This window comes from Kwoniella dendrophila, chromosome 9 (genome assembly GCF_036810415.1).
Source record: "Kwoniella dendrophila CBS 6074 chromosome 9, complete sequence".
Taxonomy (NCBI): Eukaryota; Fungi; Basidiomycota; class Tremellomycetes; order Tremellales; family Cryptococcaceae; genus Kwoniella; species Kwoniella dendrophila.
In genome coordinates, this window is record NC_089484.1 from 293,208 (window position 1) to 307,994 (window position 14,787).

General features: G+C 38.6%; 4 protein-coding genes across 4 annotated transcripts; 2 read left to right on the forward strand and 2 right to left on the reverse strand.

The window, feature by feature from the left end:
* Positions 1-209: 209 nt before the first annotated feature.
* On the forward strand, positions 210-1,004 carry L201_006535 (uncharacterized protein; the record flags this gene model as incomplete). The annotated part of the gene is made up of 1 exon (XM_066222254.1): positions 210-1,004. The coding sequence occupies one exon, from the start codon at positions 210-212 to the stop codon at positions 1,002-1,004; it is 795 nt and encodes a 264-aa protein (XP_066078351.1).
* Positions 1,005-1,423: 419 nt separating this feature from the next.
* Positions 1,424-6,808, reverse strand: L201_006536 (uncharacterized protein; the record flags this gene model as incomplete). The annotated part of the gene is made up of 12 exons (XM_066222255.1): positions 1,424-1,588; positions 1,829-3,029; positions 3,124-3,190; positions 3,249-3,542; positions 3,608-3,629; positions 3,694-4,199; positions 4,274-4,555; positions 4,610-4,760; positions 4,819-4,899; positions 4,994-5,623; positions 5,688-5,793; positions 5,853-6,808. 12 exons carry the CDS (start codon positions 6,806-6,808, stop codon positions 1,424-1,426), a joined length of 4,461 nt encoding a protein of 1,486 aa, XP_066078352.1.
* Positions 6,809-8,112: 1,304 nt separating this feature from the next.
* On the forward strand, positions 8,113-11,812 carry L201_006537 (uncharacterized protein; the record flags this gene model as incomplete). Its single annotated transcript, XM_066222256.1, has 6 exons — positions 8,113-8,507; positions 8,565-9,167; positions 9,222-9,309; positions 9,379-9,460; positions 9,516-9,837; positions 9,892-11,812. The coding sequence occupies 6 exons, from the start codon at positions 8,113-8,115 to the stop codon at positions 11,810-11,812; spliced, it is 3,411 nt and encodes a 1,136-aa protein (XP_066078353.1).
* A 419-nt stretch (positions 11,813-12,231) lies between these two features.
* Positions 12,232-14,505, reverse strand: L201_006538 (cytosolic Fe-S cluster assembly factor NAR1; the record flags this gene model as incomplete). Its single annotated transcript, XM_066222257.1, has 5 exons — positions 12,232-13,465; positions 13,530-14,054; positions 14,120-14,265; positions 14,333-14,425; positions 14,491-14,505. 5 exons carry the CDS (start codon positions 14,503-14,505, stop codon positions 12,232-12,234), a joined length of 2,013 nt encoding a protein of 670 aa, XP_066078354.1.
* Positions 14,506-14,787: the final 282 nt, after the last annotated feature.

Genomic DNA, 14,787 nt, shown 5'->3' on the forward strand with positions numbered 1-14,787 from the left:
AAGGGTAGAATGATATCGCGTGGCCATTTTGCTGACTACTCTATTTCTGTTCATCTTTCATCAACGCATTATCGTTACTACTGCATATTCAACCTATAAGCATTCCTGTAAACCTCGTTGAGCAAACCATGGTCAAAAAACTGGAACGTTACTAGCACATTTGCTCTATTTTGATTGGCATCAGAGGAGAGTTTGAAAATTAAAGCAAAATGTCAAATTCACTTCCCCATATCAATACCTCTTCTGCTACGACATCGAATCAAAGTTCGAATCCTATACGTCAACATAGACCTAGATCATCTTCATTATCATTATCAATAGCAAGATCACCTTCAGTCTTATCATCTGGATTATTCTTTCCTCCTTCTCAAACAGTATATGATCAACCTAGTAAAACAGATTTAGAAGATGAAATCAATAAACATGCGAATATTTATGGTATACATCCCTATGCAACCAACAATAACAATAATCAATTAAGGAAAATTGTTTCTGTTGGTCCAGGTCCAACTTTATCTCCTATTATAGGTAGTAATTCAGAAGAAGATTTATCATTACCAACATCCCAAGAAAATGATCATGTAAGACAGTATGATACACCAAATAACGTAGTTGATAGCATAAATCAACATATGAGGAAATATGGTATTAATCCACAACAACAACAACAACAACAAGATGAAAATGTTAATGAGTTCAATAGCAATCGAGAAAACGGTGGATTGGAAAGACCTCTAGCATCAAGAAAGGTATCCTTCCCACCTCACATCAGACAACAATCATTATCATTATCAAGAACAACAACACGATCTGGAATTTCAATACATTCAGCAGAAGAAGATATCGAAATGGATTATCAATCAAATGATTTACAACAACAGTACGAAGGTCCATTTCAACCTCCAGACTCGAAAGAATTGTTTTCAATCATATTGAGTATAATTGGTGTAATTGTCTTAGCTGTCGCTGCTGGATGTACGACAATCTTCGATTGGGTATTGTAAAAATCTGTCCTCAAGATCTCCTCGGATGTTGATACAGTACATCCAAGTACACAAATATCCCTTGCAACAAAGTGTCACTAGATTTTATGAATTAGAAGAATTATCAGCCTATGGAGCTCAAATTGTTCATTCTTCGGAAACGTCATAGATGATCTATCGTTCAAGATTTGGTGAAGCAATATTTAATTGTCGACAATATGGTTGCATAGGCGGCTTGATCACATTGATCAGAGCAGAGCAACGCAGGGCACAATATGAAGTCCTAAATTAGACAGAATCATGTATGTGTCATCAACTACATGCATCATCAGAAATATCATAAAAATTGGTTAAAATGCTAATGCCGTATTGCTATAGATAGTACAACAACAATTACAAGGACTGAAGAAAGGACATTTTCATTTTCCGGCTGATTGAATTTACATCTTTGAAATACCTTCGCGTTCAACCTCTAAATCAGTACCTCGGTTCCTACTTTGATCCTTGTTACCACCACTATGTGCAGCAGCATAAACTTTTGCACTTAATTTATCTTTAACATATCTACCTGTTCTAGCTATTTTTAATTGGAAAATACCTTTATGCTGTTTTTAGGCCCAAGAACAAAGCATAAAGAGTGAATTAGCGATGAATGAAAACGGAGATTGCGGGTGAAAGGTTGGGAGGATGGAATTATGTGTAAATCAATCCATTGGACAAACAGGAAAGGAGCAAGCGGTATTCGCAATGGACGACGGGGAAAGATTGTTTATAGTCAGCATCAACATCGTATCCTCTTGTATTACGATAACTTATAAGTTCCAGTCTGTAAATCTTGAACTTACACGTTTATGTAAAGCATGTGAATGAGCTTTTCTTTCAGACATTTTTCTATCTAATTCATCTTCTGAATCGGAGATATCATCTTTAACTAGATCATTCTCGTTTTTTTGTTTCTCATCGTCACTATTATCGTCATCGTCACTATCACCACTATCGCTTGAACTACTATTTCCGTTGCTATCTGAATCGGATGAGTTTGAATGATTATTATTATTCTGTTGGCTGTGTTCCTTCAAATCATTCTTTATTCCTTTCATTTCATCTTTTATTCTTTCACCTTCATTCATCTTATCCCAGCCCATTTCAATTTCTTTTGAACTTTCCCAAACTTCATACACTTTCCCAAATCGTAAATCTCTCTTAGCTACTTTTCTATGAACTCTTGAGACACCAGGTATTAGTTTAAATTCTAAATTAGCATAACCTAATAATGGTACATCCCTATCCCTATCTTTATTATCGAGAGATAAGGAGGTTCTCGATGAGTTGACCGAAGATACTGATATAGCACGTTGACGTTGTCTATGTTGAATTTCTATTGATTTTCTACTAGATATTCTCTTTCTGAAACTTGGTTTTCTAGGTGTACCATTAAGTGGCGGGCTCATCAATCCATGATTATCATTACCATCAATATGTAAACCATTTTCTTCATGATCCAAAACCTCTTGACATCTCATCATCTTTTCAACGTCCTCAGTTCCCCAAATACCAATTCTAGCTGAACCTTGCCCGTCAATCATATTACCTAATCTCACTACACCCATACCCATAATTCTTTTCTTCTTTAGTACACTGGAACGTTGCACCAGGGTGATCAGAAGGGAGCATGAATGCCTGTACATTATCGCTAGTCTGATGTGTTTGCTCGATAAGTCGAACTCGAGTTCCAATTCTTCGTCCAAAGATGGGCGAGAAGGTGAGTTCAACTTTTCTAAGCTTGTTCTAGCAGATGCAGGTGTAGATGAGAGTTGTTCGGGTGATGTATCAAGCTCGTACTTATCAGAGTCAGTTGAGAGTAATACTGAAAGCCCTTTGTCGTTTGTGAGACCAATACCGAGAGAGTTAAAGGATAAAGCTTTAAGTCGGAAAGTAGCGACTTCATAGCCGGAAAATCCTCGAGGTAGAGACATATCGAGCGGCTTCCAAAGTAAAGATATTCTGATACGGCCCCATCCTAGACCGCCTACAAGAGGGAACCACCTATGAGAGCGATCAAGTCAGTTTGTCGATATCCCCTCCACTGGTCGATTGAACCATGGACACAGTGAAAATTCCAATTCCTAAGCAGACTTACCGAGTAATCTGACTCCTTGTTCTAAAAGCGTCCTTCAAAGGAATCACTATGATACCCAGGATAGGATCTATCGATACACATTGAATCAATCAGTCAAGCACTGAATCGTTATTGAAGGCACCTACCATGTTCCCTATTTCTTTCATCTCTCACGACAAAAGTGATTTTACTTTGATTCCAGTCTCTCACAAACCTTTCACTAATAGCATTAAAGTAAGGTAAAGGTGTAACCTGTTTTGTTCTTGTTCTATAAATCAATTTATCATTCAAATGAACTTCACAATATGATGAAGGTGGTTCAGGATTTTCGACGGAAGTTGTTTCTGTAAGTGATTCTAAAGCAGGTTTGCCACCTGCCGGTGAGTTTTTCGATGTTGTATGAGAGGAATATGTCCCTGAAGTCGGTTCTACTTCCAGATCTATTACAGACCAGTCAGTCGATCATCACATAAAATGGGCCTTTGATCAGCCTAAATTGGCTCACCTTCACACTGATGTATGTGGAACTGAGTTGACATATAGACGCGCAGTCAGTTTCTTCATAGTTGCAAATGAGAGGAGGTTACTCACCTGTAGAATACCACTCTTAAGGTTCGAATCTGGTTTACCTTGAACTTCCAGATTATCCCTTTCTTTTTCACCTGTAAACCAAGCCATGGTTTCTTTCCTTTTATTTTCTCTTTGCTTATACCATTTCTCTTCATTTTTATCTATAATTTTACTCAACAACTCCATCCAGACGGGTACTCTATTAGCTTCAACTTCAGGTGGTTCACAAGCTTCTCTACCTTCTGATTTATTCTTTTCTTGAATACGTTTTTTGGTTTCTTCAGGTGACATTTGCCATAATCCATGAAACTGAATTGACCAATCTAAACTACCAGTACATCTCATTCCTGGACTATCAGCCTGAAATTCGTCTTTCCTTCGATATAGTCTCGATGAATGTGTATCAACTAATTCCGCTAAATCGACTTCAACGACTCCCAAAGCATCATCCGCAGAGAACCTATCAGAATCACAAGCTCGAAGACGAAGCTTTTCCCCGGATTCAATAGCATCCGATGAAACAAGAACTGAAGACACAGCGGAACATGCTATTAGCAAGACTTGATGGAAGTAGGATCAAATCACTGTTTGGAATGCTCACTAAATGCTTCTTCCTCCCATCTAGGTTCTCTAGTATCTCTGATAGTTCTGGTAGAGAATATTGGTTTGTGATATTTACTGTACCCTACGGAGATATAAGGATCACAAGAGCCCATGGTATCCATTTTAGGTAAGTCCTCTGCGCCTTGAATAATAATATGTAGAACTCCAATATTATGCGTCCTTAAAGCACTTTCTTCACCTAAGAGTAATCTATCGAGATCTAAAGTATATGATTCTGGCGCAACAAAAGCTGAGGCCACTTCTGTGATCGATTGCTTGACTATCCAAAGGTTACTTAGCCGCTCTCAATATTGACAGACTTAAAAACACTCACCATACTGCTTCATACCAGGGAGCTCCATAGCGTTGAAAGTACCTTTCTTGAGTGGATGCGCAGAAACATCGTATTCGGGTAATCTAGGGAAAGAGAAAGTCCCGGTACGTATGAACGGCGGTGTAGCAGACAGCAATAAACGTAAATTGACCTGATTGGTACAGACTCTCGTTAGTTATCTTATCAGAGTTTTCTCGACGCGGACTTACAGTACCCTTGATCGATATAACGTCAATATAAACAGGTATTTCTGATCCAGCAACACCTTTGATTCCCCAACCGAAATATGCCTAGAGACTGTGGGGTCAGCGATCTTCCTCTGACCAAACCCGATAATAACCACGAAGATCGTGACAAGTTGCGACATGATTACATATGACTCACCAAAACATGTAATCCTCTGCCCTTCTTTTCTGCATCTTTACTTCTTTTATACTCGAAGCCAACTTGATAATTGACATATTGACCTGCATTCGGATCATCCTCATCTAGGTCATCGTCTTCATCATGACCACCATGTTTGCTGTCTCCATTTACCTCTTTGGGAGGTTCAGGATCTTCACTCTGAGCATCGTCCATTGCTTTACCATGGCTGGATGGATTAGGATTTTGGTGTTGATCAATCTTATTATCGTCCGACATTGGTGCTCGTTTTCTCGAGACTTTCTGTAAAATCCTATCCCTCTTCCTTCTTTGGGAAGCTTCTTTAGCTCTTTCTTCACGATCCATACCTGATCCAGTACTTGATCCGGATCTGGATCTTGACATATCTATCGATCCTACTGCCTCTGAAGATTTGCCTAAAGATACGTTTGATACTCCTCGTTTATGTTCACCTCTGTTTTTCAAAGGTGATCTCACACCTGCCTTTGTACTAGGTTTCCTTAACACATTCTTGGAAGGTTTTTGCGGGATAGATAAAGATGAAAACCATTGTTCATCTGAGATGGGTTTCAAAGAAGTAAGAAGGAGTGGTTGTGACCCTAAAGCTGGAGCAGCTAAACGGACAGATGTCTACATACAGTTGACATTAGCCTTCTCGTCAGCCAAAACAGACCATCCAATGAAGTCAACTTACCACTACTGGAGGTACTTGCTCCGCTAAAGCGTCTTCCATCAGATCAACGAATGGTACAAGGACATCTGTCGATATCAGAGGGAACAGAGCGTAGAGAGCATGATTTCTGTCGGTGAGACAAGTCAGTGATCACCATTTCAAAAGTAGGTAAACTATTACACTCACACCCATTCCACACCTTCTGCGTTCCCTGAAAAGATTGGACCTGTATCTTCCGGTTCTTGCTCTTTCAGAGTTTTCTCAGCGGTCTTTTCCAGCTTCTTCATCCCTACATATCCACCTATACCTAACAGGACCAGTGTGATGAATGAGACCCTTATGTAAGCTAAGAGAATCATCGATACCATCCAGACCATTGGAGCAACTGATGGAACTGTAGATAAGGCTACATTGGTAGTTTTAGATGGTCTAGGTGGTAACGGAGGAGGATCTGCCTTTCGAGGTGGTAGTGGAGGTGGCACAGGCTGTGCAATCGGGTCAATATTTCCATCCATATCTGTAGTCTCTGTTGAGACAGGAATGGCAGCTGGTTCAGGTACTTCATAATCTCGTTGGATCGTCATCGAGTCGGCAGGAGGAAGGGGAGCGTGCATTTCTTCTATTGACTGACCGAATGAAGGTGCAGTAGGAGATGTAGGAGATGATCCGTCTTCTGATTGAGGAGGGGTTGCAGGTGTAATTGCGACTGTCACTGCTGTATCTGGCGGTTGAGGGATGTCATCCGGCTGGACATCCTCATAATCGACAGTTTGTGCGGCTTGGGATGGTGATTGGGCAGACTCCCCGGCAGTATCATTCTTTACAATTCTAGAATGACCTTCATTGATCAGAATGGCTTCAGGGATAGGTTTCTTGATTGAAGGTAGTCGAGGTGGTAGAGGTGGAGGTAACACTATAGAATTAGATCCAATTGACGCTCTAGCTCTTGGATGATCTGTATGGTGGGTTTCATTGTTGGTTGACCCCGTTGCTATACTTTTTGAGACTACTCTGGGTGGTAAGGTAGGTGGACTTGAAGCTACTGGTTCAGAGATAGGTGGACCAGGTTCGGTCTCCGTATTGGGTGGAGGTTGGGGTATCGGTCTTCTAGGTGGAAGCTTAGGTGCTTGAGATTTATCCATATTATGATCTTTACCTTGAAGTCAACATGTTAGAGTAGGAAGTTGATTACTTATCTATCTATATACATATATATATTGCGAAGACTGGTAACCTTTGTGCCAAAAAAGTCGGAGGTGCGAAGAGGCGGTGATAGGCGATCCGAAGGAAAGGAAGGAAAGGGGCAAATAGACTATAAAGGCAGATAGAGTACAGTAGAATTACCGAAGCCGAAATTCTAAGGGTTGCGTTTCAGATTTGTACACAGCTGGATATGTGAGTAAGTGAAGTTATACGGTATACGTTATACGATATACGATATACAGACACAGTATACAATATAATATTGATCGCTGTAAAATGGTCAAGCTTTTGACACTCAAGCTGTCTGATATGGATGGGCAGAAGTAATTCAACTCAGCAACTCTGCCAGAATATAATAATGACGCGCTGCGAAGGTTTAAGCGGTTCGTAAGGATGACGTAAAGATCACCGTTGATAAGATCAACCACGTGGATTCTCGGACGAAGTACTACCAGTACTAGCTGTAACAAGCTTCTTTTATCGGTTTCCCTCTTTTTTCGGTCTCCTTCAACGTTCAACTGATGTCTATTTACTGTACTCTATGTTTGTCTGTAGTCACAGCTTCAACTCAACGCTTGATAAGAAATCAAAACCTGCAAAAAATCTATGGGTCGACCGCTGACAATTATGCAAGAATTTATAAGAGAACAAGCGCGTCTCTATTCTACTTTGGAAGCTTCGATATTCTGGTCTTTTCAATCGAAGCTTTAGAAACTTGTAATGCTTTTGATCCGACTAAATCAAGATGAGATGTAATAATAGTCATAATGAGAGGTCAATCAACGATACTCACAAAAGACATACGGTAAATAAAGGCGTGTCATGAATACGCTATGTTCCCCTTTGATCAGAACCATCAAACATTCAAACATCAACCATCCTTTGATTCTATTGTCCTTCAGGCTTAGCTGACAATATTTACTTCTTCCGGCCAGACCACAGATGTTCTTATATGAAACGTATAATTGATATAAGCTGTATAACAAGCAAGATGAATTGCGCCTTACTGACAACTTACAATATTTTGTTCTTTATCTCATTTACTTTTACTTTGAAAATCAGTCAGAGATCATACACATAAATTCGTCATCTGGAGATCAATGCTTCATTCAACCTTGTACCTAGCATACACGCACTAGTACACGAAGAACTACATTCCGATATAACATCTCCATCATTTTTCATCCCTCTCTCTTCTCTCTCAATCTCCGTATGATCTAAAACATCAGTTGCAAGAGTCAAGATGGTATTTGGCAAAAACAAACAACAACATAAAAACAAAGACAACAATCCTGTATCTCAACAGACTACCCTTAATAGCTCCACTTCAGCAAGTCAACCTAGATCTGGAGGTAAATCAAGTGAGAGACCAAAAGGTTTCATCGACGTCACTTCTTCAAATGCATCTTCCCTTTCTCCCGGTATGACTCCAACGGGGATAACATCGATAACTTCAACACCTACTAATACAAGTACACCAACAATGGCAAAAGGAGCGAAACCAAAAAGGAGATCATGGTTTTCTTTAGGAAGAACAAAGCAATTAATATCAAATGAAAATTCAGGTCAATTACTGGATGGTGAAAATCAAATAACATCTTCGACCGCACCTCCTCCATCGGCTTGGAATGGGTATGGGTATGGAAATGGATTAAGAAATTCTACGAATTTATCAGAAATACAATCTAAATCAAGTCAAGAAAGGTTAAGACCAATTCAATTTCAACCGAATAGAATTCAAACTTTGTATGTGACTAAATCAGAGAAAGATTTGTATTTAGCTGCAATGTCACAATTAGATGAAAATCCTCCTCCATTACCATTATGGTCAGATCGTGCACCAGAATTACCAAATATCAACACAACTCAATTTACACCTTTAAAAGCTCCTAGTATACCAAATAGTTCAATATATAGATCAAAGAGAGGTCATCAGAAAAGTCAATCGGAAAATACATCGTTATTGCTAAGACCTTTATCACCTAAATTAGTTACTTCACCTCAAATTGGTAAATCAGGTTTAATGATTAGAGATGAATTTAGAAGCAATAGTCCTGCAAAACAATCAAAACATGCTTTAATGGCTTTTACGCTTCCATCTGGAATACGATTTACAGGTTTTCCACCAAGTGCAATTACCGCTATCGATTTGGTTTTGCAAGAAAATTGGGATCAAGGTATCACGTCAAGAAGTGAAACCTCTGATCAACTGAATCAAAAGAGAGAAGACGCTAAATTCACTTGGAAAGTTGAATTACAAGGGAAAGCATGGAAAAGGAAGGGATCGCAGGAGTTAGAGTGAGCTGAATAGAATCTGTAATTGTGATACTCGACTAACCTTACTTCTAACAGTACAATACGACTGCTCATTGCACTTCTTTCTATTTTGGGCATACATGGCTGGACTACGATTGAGAACGTGCAAGCTGGTGGCCAAAAGGTCAGATTGCTTGACGCTGCCATTCTCTCTACAAGCGATAACATCCAGCTGATATTTTGATAATTGCAGAAAGATGCCCATAATCTACTCTTCTCATACTCACCTGAAACGTCCATGAATCCTCCTCTCTTTTTCGCCTTGTCTATTCCTTGTAAGCTGGGATTTTGTGATTGATGCATAACTTCGAGCTAATCAACTTTATATAGTGCCTGACAGGTTATCTTTGATATCGCCTCCCCCTAAAGTAACTCCAGCTATCATTTCCGCCTTACGTGAAGCTATCATTACTAATCCTGCTAAAATCAGTAAACACTCCCGGTATGGAACAGCCGCGACGACAGCAACAGGTGTTACTGTAGATTCAGGCGCAGACAATCAATACGCCGGAAGCAGAAAGACAAAATGGCAGGGTCAGGATCCTAGAGGAATCAAGCTGGAAGGCTGGGTACATGATGGTGTATACAGATTCTGGATAGATGGGATGAGACGATGGCTTGGTGGCAGACTAAAAAGGAGAATAGTAGAAAAGTAAGTTGATAGGAAATGTTTAAGTGCTATTTGGATGCGCTGACTCCTATATAGTCTTCATCCTAATCTCCTCATCAGTATCATCAACAACACCACCAATCTTCATTTTCAACTGGCTGCCTCTATCCCCTTACTACCAATTATAAAAGGTAGAGACGTGTTGATTTTCTCTTCTTTACCTTCTTCTGGATTATCAGTGGTTGATTCTTATATCCCCAAAGATCCTTCTAGCATTAGATCGGAGTCACCTGTACTTGTGGCACCTGCAGCCTCTCTTCCACCTCAAGAAGTTCTTGAGGATCCAAGGGAGGTCGATCCTGGTAATCGACAATTGCCTTGGACCTCTGTCGTGGCCAATAATAAGTCTGTGCCTGCTTCACCTAGTAAACCCTCCAATCCGCCACCCGTAGCAGCTATTTTAGGAAAAAGGGATAGTCAAAGGAAAAGGACAGCTAGTAGAGAATCTTCAAAGCCACTCTTAGCTGCTCCTTCAGCTTCTTATGATCCAACTTCGACACCTAAACAAAAGAATGTACTGGTGAAGAAGAATTCCTTACAAAGAAGAAGATCCACCTCGGCAGATGGAAGTCATTCCAGACAACATTCGGAGTCCGGCGGTAGAATATCTGCTCAAGGTGTTCGAGCGAGACAATCTATCGATGGAACAATTTCTTCACAAAATTACAATAATAGCAACAGTAACAACAATAAACCAATATATGGTCAAAGTGAAAATCATAGGCATCTACATATAGCAAATCCTGATAATTCATCTGAAAAATGGAGTTTCATCGATCCAGCTCCTGCAGCCGCTACCGGTATCTCTGCCATGTTCGATCCAGCTGCTGTTTTTACACACCATCATCATGTGCCCCTTTCTCCAGAAAAACGACATGACCAGCAATACAATCTACCTAGAGCATCAAACGAAGATGGCACGAGAACTTCACATGATGAATCAGTTTATGCTGATGCGCAATATAACCCAGGGTCAAATGATGATCATGGTGAATATAATCATTCAAAGGTCTCTCAGCAAAATCAAACATTTCAATCTACGCCAAACCACAATGGTGTAGCTGGAAATAGGGATCTCCACCATGAATCAGATTACAATCATAATCAAGGTATACCTAAAGCAGGAATGCCAATCTTTTTCGCTAAATCACCTGAATCAGAATTATATCAAGAATCAGAATTAGGATATGATAATTCAATACAACAACCTTTAAGTTTGGGACAACCTATGAATTCAGATCATGATAATCACTATCACACTCAAGAACCCATGATGGTGATTCCTTTGAAAGGAAACGAAAATGGAAATAGCTCTTTTGTTGATAGTCCTGAAAGAAGAGGCAGACGAAATTTAGTTGATATTGATTTAGGTAGTACAGTTCAAAGTCAACATGGTAGTGTAGGTTATTTACAATCTATGAAATCTGGTATTTCAGGTAATTATGGTAATTCGCAAAGGATATCAGGGGATTTAGATCATTTACCTAGATTGAATCAACAACGTCAACAACGCTTACCACAACGTACCCAAACTCCAAGTCAAACTCAAGCTCAAGATGCTGGTTATGCGACTGATCGAGAGATATCATATCAAGATAAAAAAACTGTACCTCAACCAGAAATACAAATTATAGCTGCATCTAATCCTACTACATCGACATCGACATCATCAGCGTCAGCATCAGGCTCACCTGAAAGATTAATGATCAATAAACGATCTTCTTCAAATAAGATCAGAAATAATGAAGATGAATATAAAGAATACCAAATTAATAAATATCAAGATTGGGAAAGAAAAGGAAAAGTTAAAGAAGGTATGAGGAGAATTTGGGATGAAAATGAAAATACATGGAAAGATATTCCAATTGGGAATAATATCAATAACAATAATAATTATACTCCAAATGGTCAAGGTATTGGAAGTGGTAGAACCAGGATTAGTCTGGGGCAGGAATGAAGGAATATTGTATATAAAGGATTCATGGTTTCTCATATTGATTGACTTTGTATATATAACAGAACAAGATAATTTGGAATTATCTAAATATACCATTCTAAGTATTCGTGATAATTTATGGTAAGACAGATACGAGTATGCATATAACCTCACGTCTATTAAAAATTCTAAATGCTCTACCTGCCTCATGCTCTGAACCAACCATGATTTCCTAGATGTATTCGTCAGCGCGAAGTTGAGGATACCCATATTGAATTGCACTGATCCGGTGCTATGTAATTAATGCTGAGCAACTCATACAGATGATCTATAAATCGGATTTCCGTTTATAATTAAAAGTACAAGCAAAATCCGAATGCAAAAGGTACTAAATGCTACGAGTATCTTCAAGCTTGAATGTTTATGTGATCAAAGCGTGATTACCATTTAACAGCATCTAAAGTGATACCACCTTGAGCCAAAATATCAGTATCAACTTTCCTGAATCTTGTTCTAAGAAATTCCCATCTTTTATCTGAATCATCTCCACAAACATCTGTTATAATCTTCTCACACAACAAATCAGCTTTTGCGTTTTTATCTTGATTTTGACTATTGCTGTTGTCATTTCCATTCGTATGACCATTTACGTGACCATTTATTTTTTCTTGATAAGATTTAGTATCGATGTTTGAGGCTTCTAAAGGTGGTGAAGGTGGCGGAGTAGGTAAACCAGTCCAATAAATATTTTCAACTTTTGATACCCATTCTTTTGTTGACCATCTCATACTTTCTTCAACACCAGAATTAATCAATGATCCATCTTTTGCTTTACTTGCTGTTTGATCAATGGAGATATCTGTACCATCATCAGGCAATGGTCTCGTATAACCTTCTTCATCAATTTCCATCTTATCCTTATCTTTATCTTTATTAGTTATTGTAGGTGGTAAGACGGGTTTCATTTGACCACCACCATTTACACAACCACCTGGACAAGCCATGACTTCAACAAAATCTAATTTTTTATCTTCACCTGATTGTAAATTCAACGAGGATATGCTATCTACATCAGATATAGATCCTGGTGTTGATGTTCCTGTATTAATTCCATCTGTGGTTGAAGCTGCTTTAGCTTTTCTTCTTCTAGCTGCAACTGCTAAACTTAATTTTCCTGCACCTGCACCCGATCTAGCTGCTTTTCCAATTCCAGTTTCTTTACCTACTTTTCTAACTAAATTTTGTAAATTTCTAAATCCATAAACTTTTGCTCCTTTGAATATAACTTCTCCTGTTAACGTATCATGAACTAGATATTCTACATTATCTGTTGATCCACGTATTTCTCTTGTAGTTATTCTAGTAGGATTGTGATGTGTCGATTGTATATCCCGTATGATTGTTGCTAGATATGAACCGGAAGATGACCCTTCATGAGTCAGCATTTCAGGGAAAGGTGAATCCTCGGATCCTTCAAGCTGAGGTAAATCTTCTCCTGGAACAGGTTGATATGGATCAAAACCTAATTCCTGTAGCAACAAATCCAATTCACCAGTTGTCAAAACGCAATCTACATCTTTTGTTGAGTATAAGGAAGAATAGAAATCTGATCTTGAAGCTTCAAGTTTTTTATCGTAACAGGGCATAGCTGTAACATGATAAATTTCATTTGGCCTATCATTCATAATATATCAATTTCTTGTTCCGAGATAATCAAAACATTACATCAAAAACTCACTTATGACTCGTTTTATGACCATACCAAATCTTAGCTAAAGCGCCTATTATACCTTGACTACTTCTTGCAGCACTTAAAAGATGTAACATTTCACCTTGAGCTTTTTCAGCATAACATACCCAACCTGGACAAGCACTTGCTAACATTGGTAATTGTACTTCAACCGATTTTCCTTTATCTTTATTAGATTTTCTTTCTTTATATTCAACTATAGTTTCTTTTAAACTCATTTGTCTAGCGAATGTTGTATCCCAAACTTTCCATCCTCCATGTTCAGGTTTACTTAAAAAACATCTAATTCGCCGTAGTAGAGTTAAAAGTGGTATTATTGGTTTGGATTGTGCTGATGAATATGCTGCAGATAAAGAAGCTAAAGCTTGTGGTGATATTGATAATATAGGTAATCTGGGTTTATGACATGGTTCGTTTGGATCTACCGCAGTAGGATTCGTTGATATAAATTGTAATACTTCATTCTGTGATTGAAGTGTAATGAGCATTGATTCTGTCGAAGTTATACATCCACTATAATATGCGAAGAATCAGTCATAATACACAACGGGCCATCTATTGATAATACATTAGCTTACCTGCAAGCCAAGCAATCATTCAAATTGATCTCTGCCTTCTCTAGCGCTTTCTTTGCGTTGGTGGTGGATGGTCCGGGTCCCGCATTATCTGTAGGATAGGTTGATACTTCATAGTAGTTGTTGTTGGAATCTATCTGAATTTCGGTCTGAGCGAAGTGAAAAGCGTATTATCAGCTGAGTTCTGTTACCACCAGTCAAGGACAATATACTAACAGATCCTTCTTCTGCTTCTGCTGTGGGTTTATTCCTAACAGGTATTATACAAGCTTGTGATGGAGTCAAGAAATCGTCTAGATCTGTTATTGTCTACCGAACGAATCAACCCGTCAGTCTGTATCTATAATGACTAGATAATCGTTGAAGTAACTTACTAGACCTGCTGCCATGATGCTCGTGTTGTTCTTCTTTCTTGAGAAAGATAGTGAATGGCAGATAAACCCCTCAGGTTTTAATTGTTTATATATATTGATGTTTAATTGTTTATATATATTGATATTTAATTGTTTATATATATTGATGGTGATTTAGTAAGCCAAATCTGAAAATCCTATATTTTTGCAATATAAGATTGATTTTACTCGCTGAACGTCATTTCTGTTTAATATTCGCCACCCAAAAATACTCAAAAACACCTAATCCAGGCGGATAAAGCCGCAATAGCTGAAACC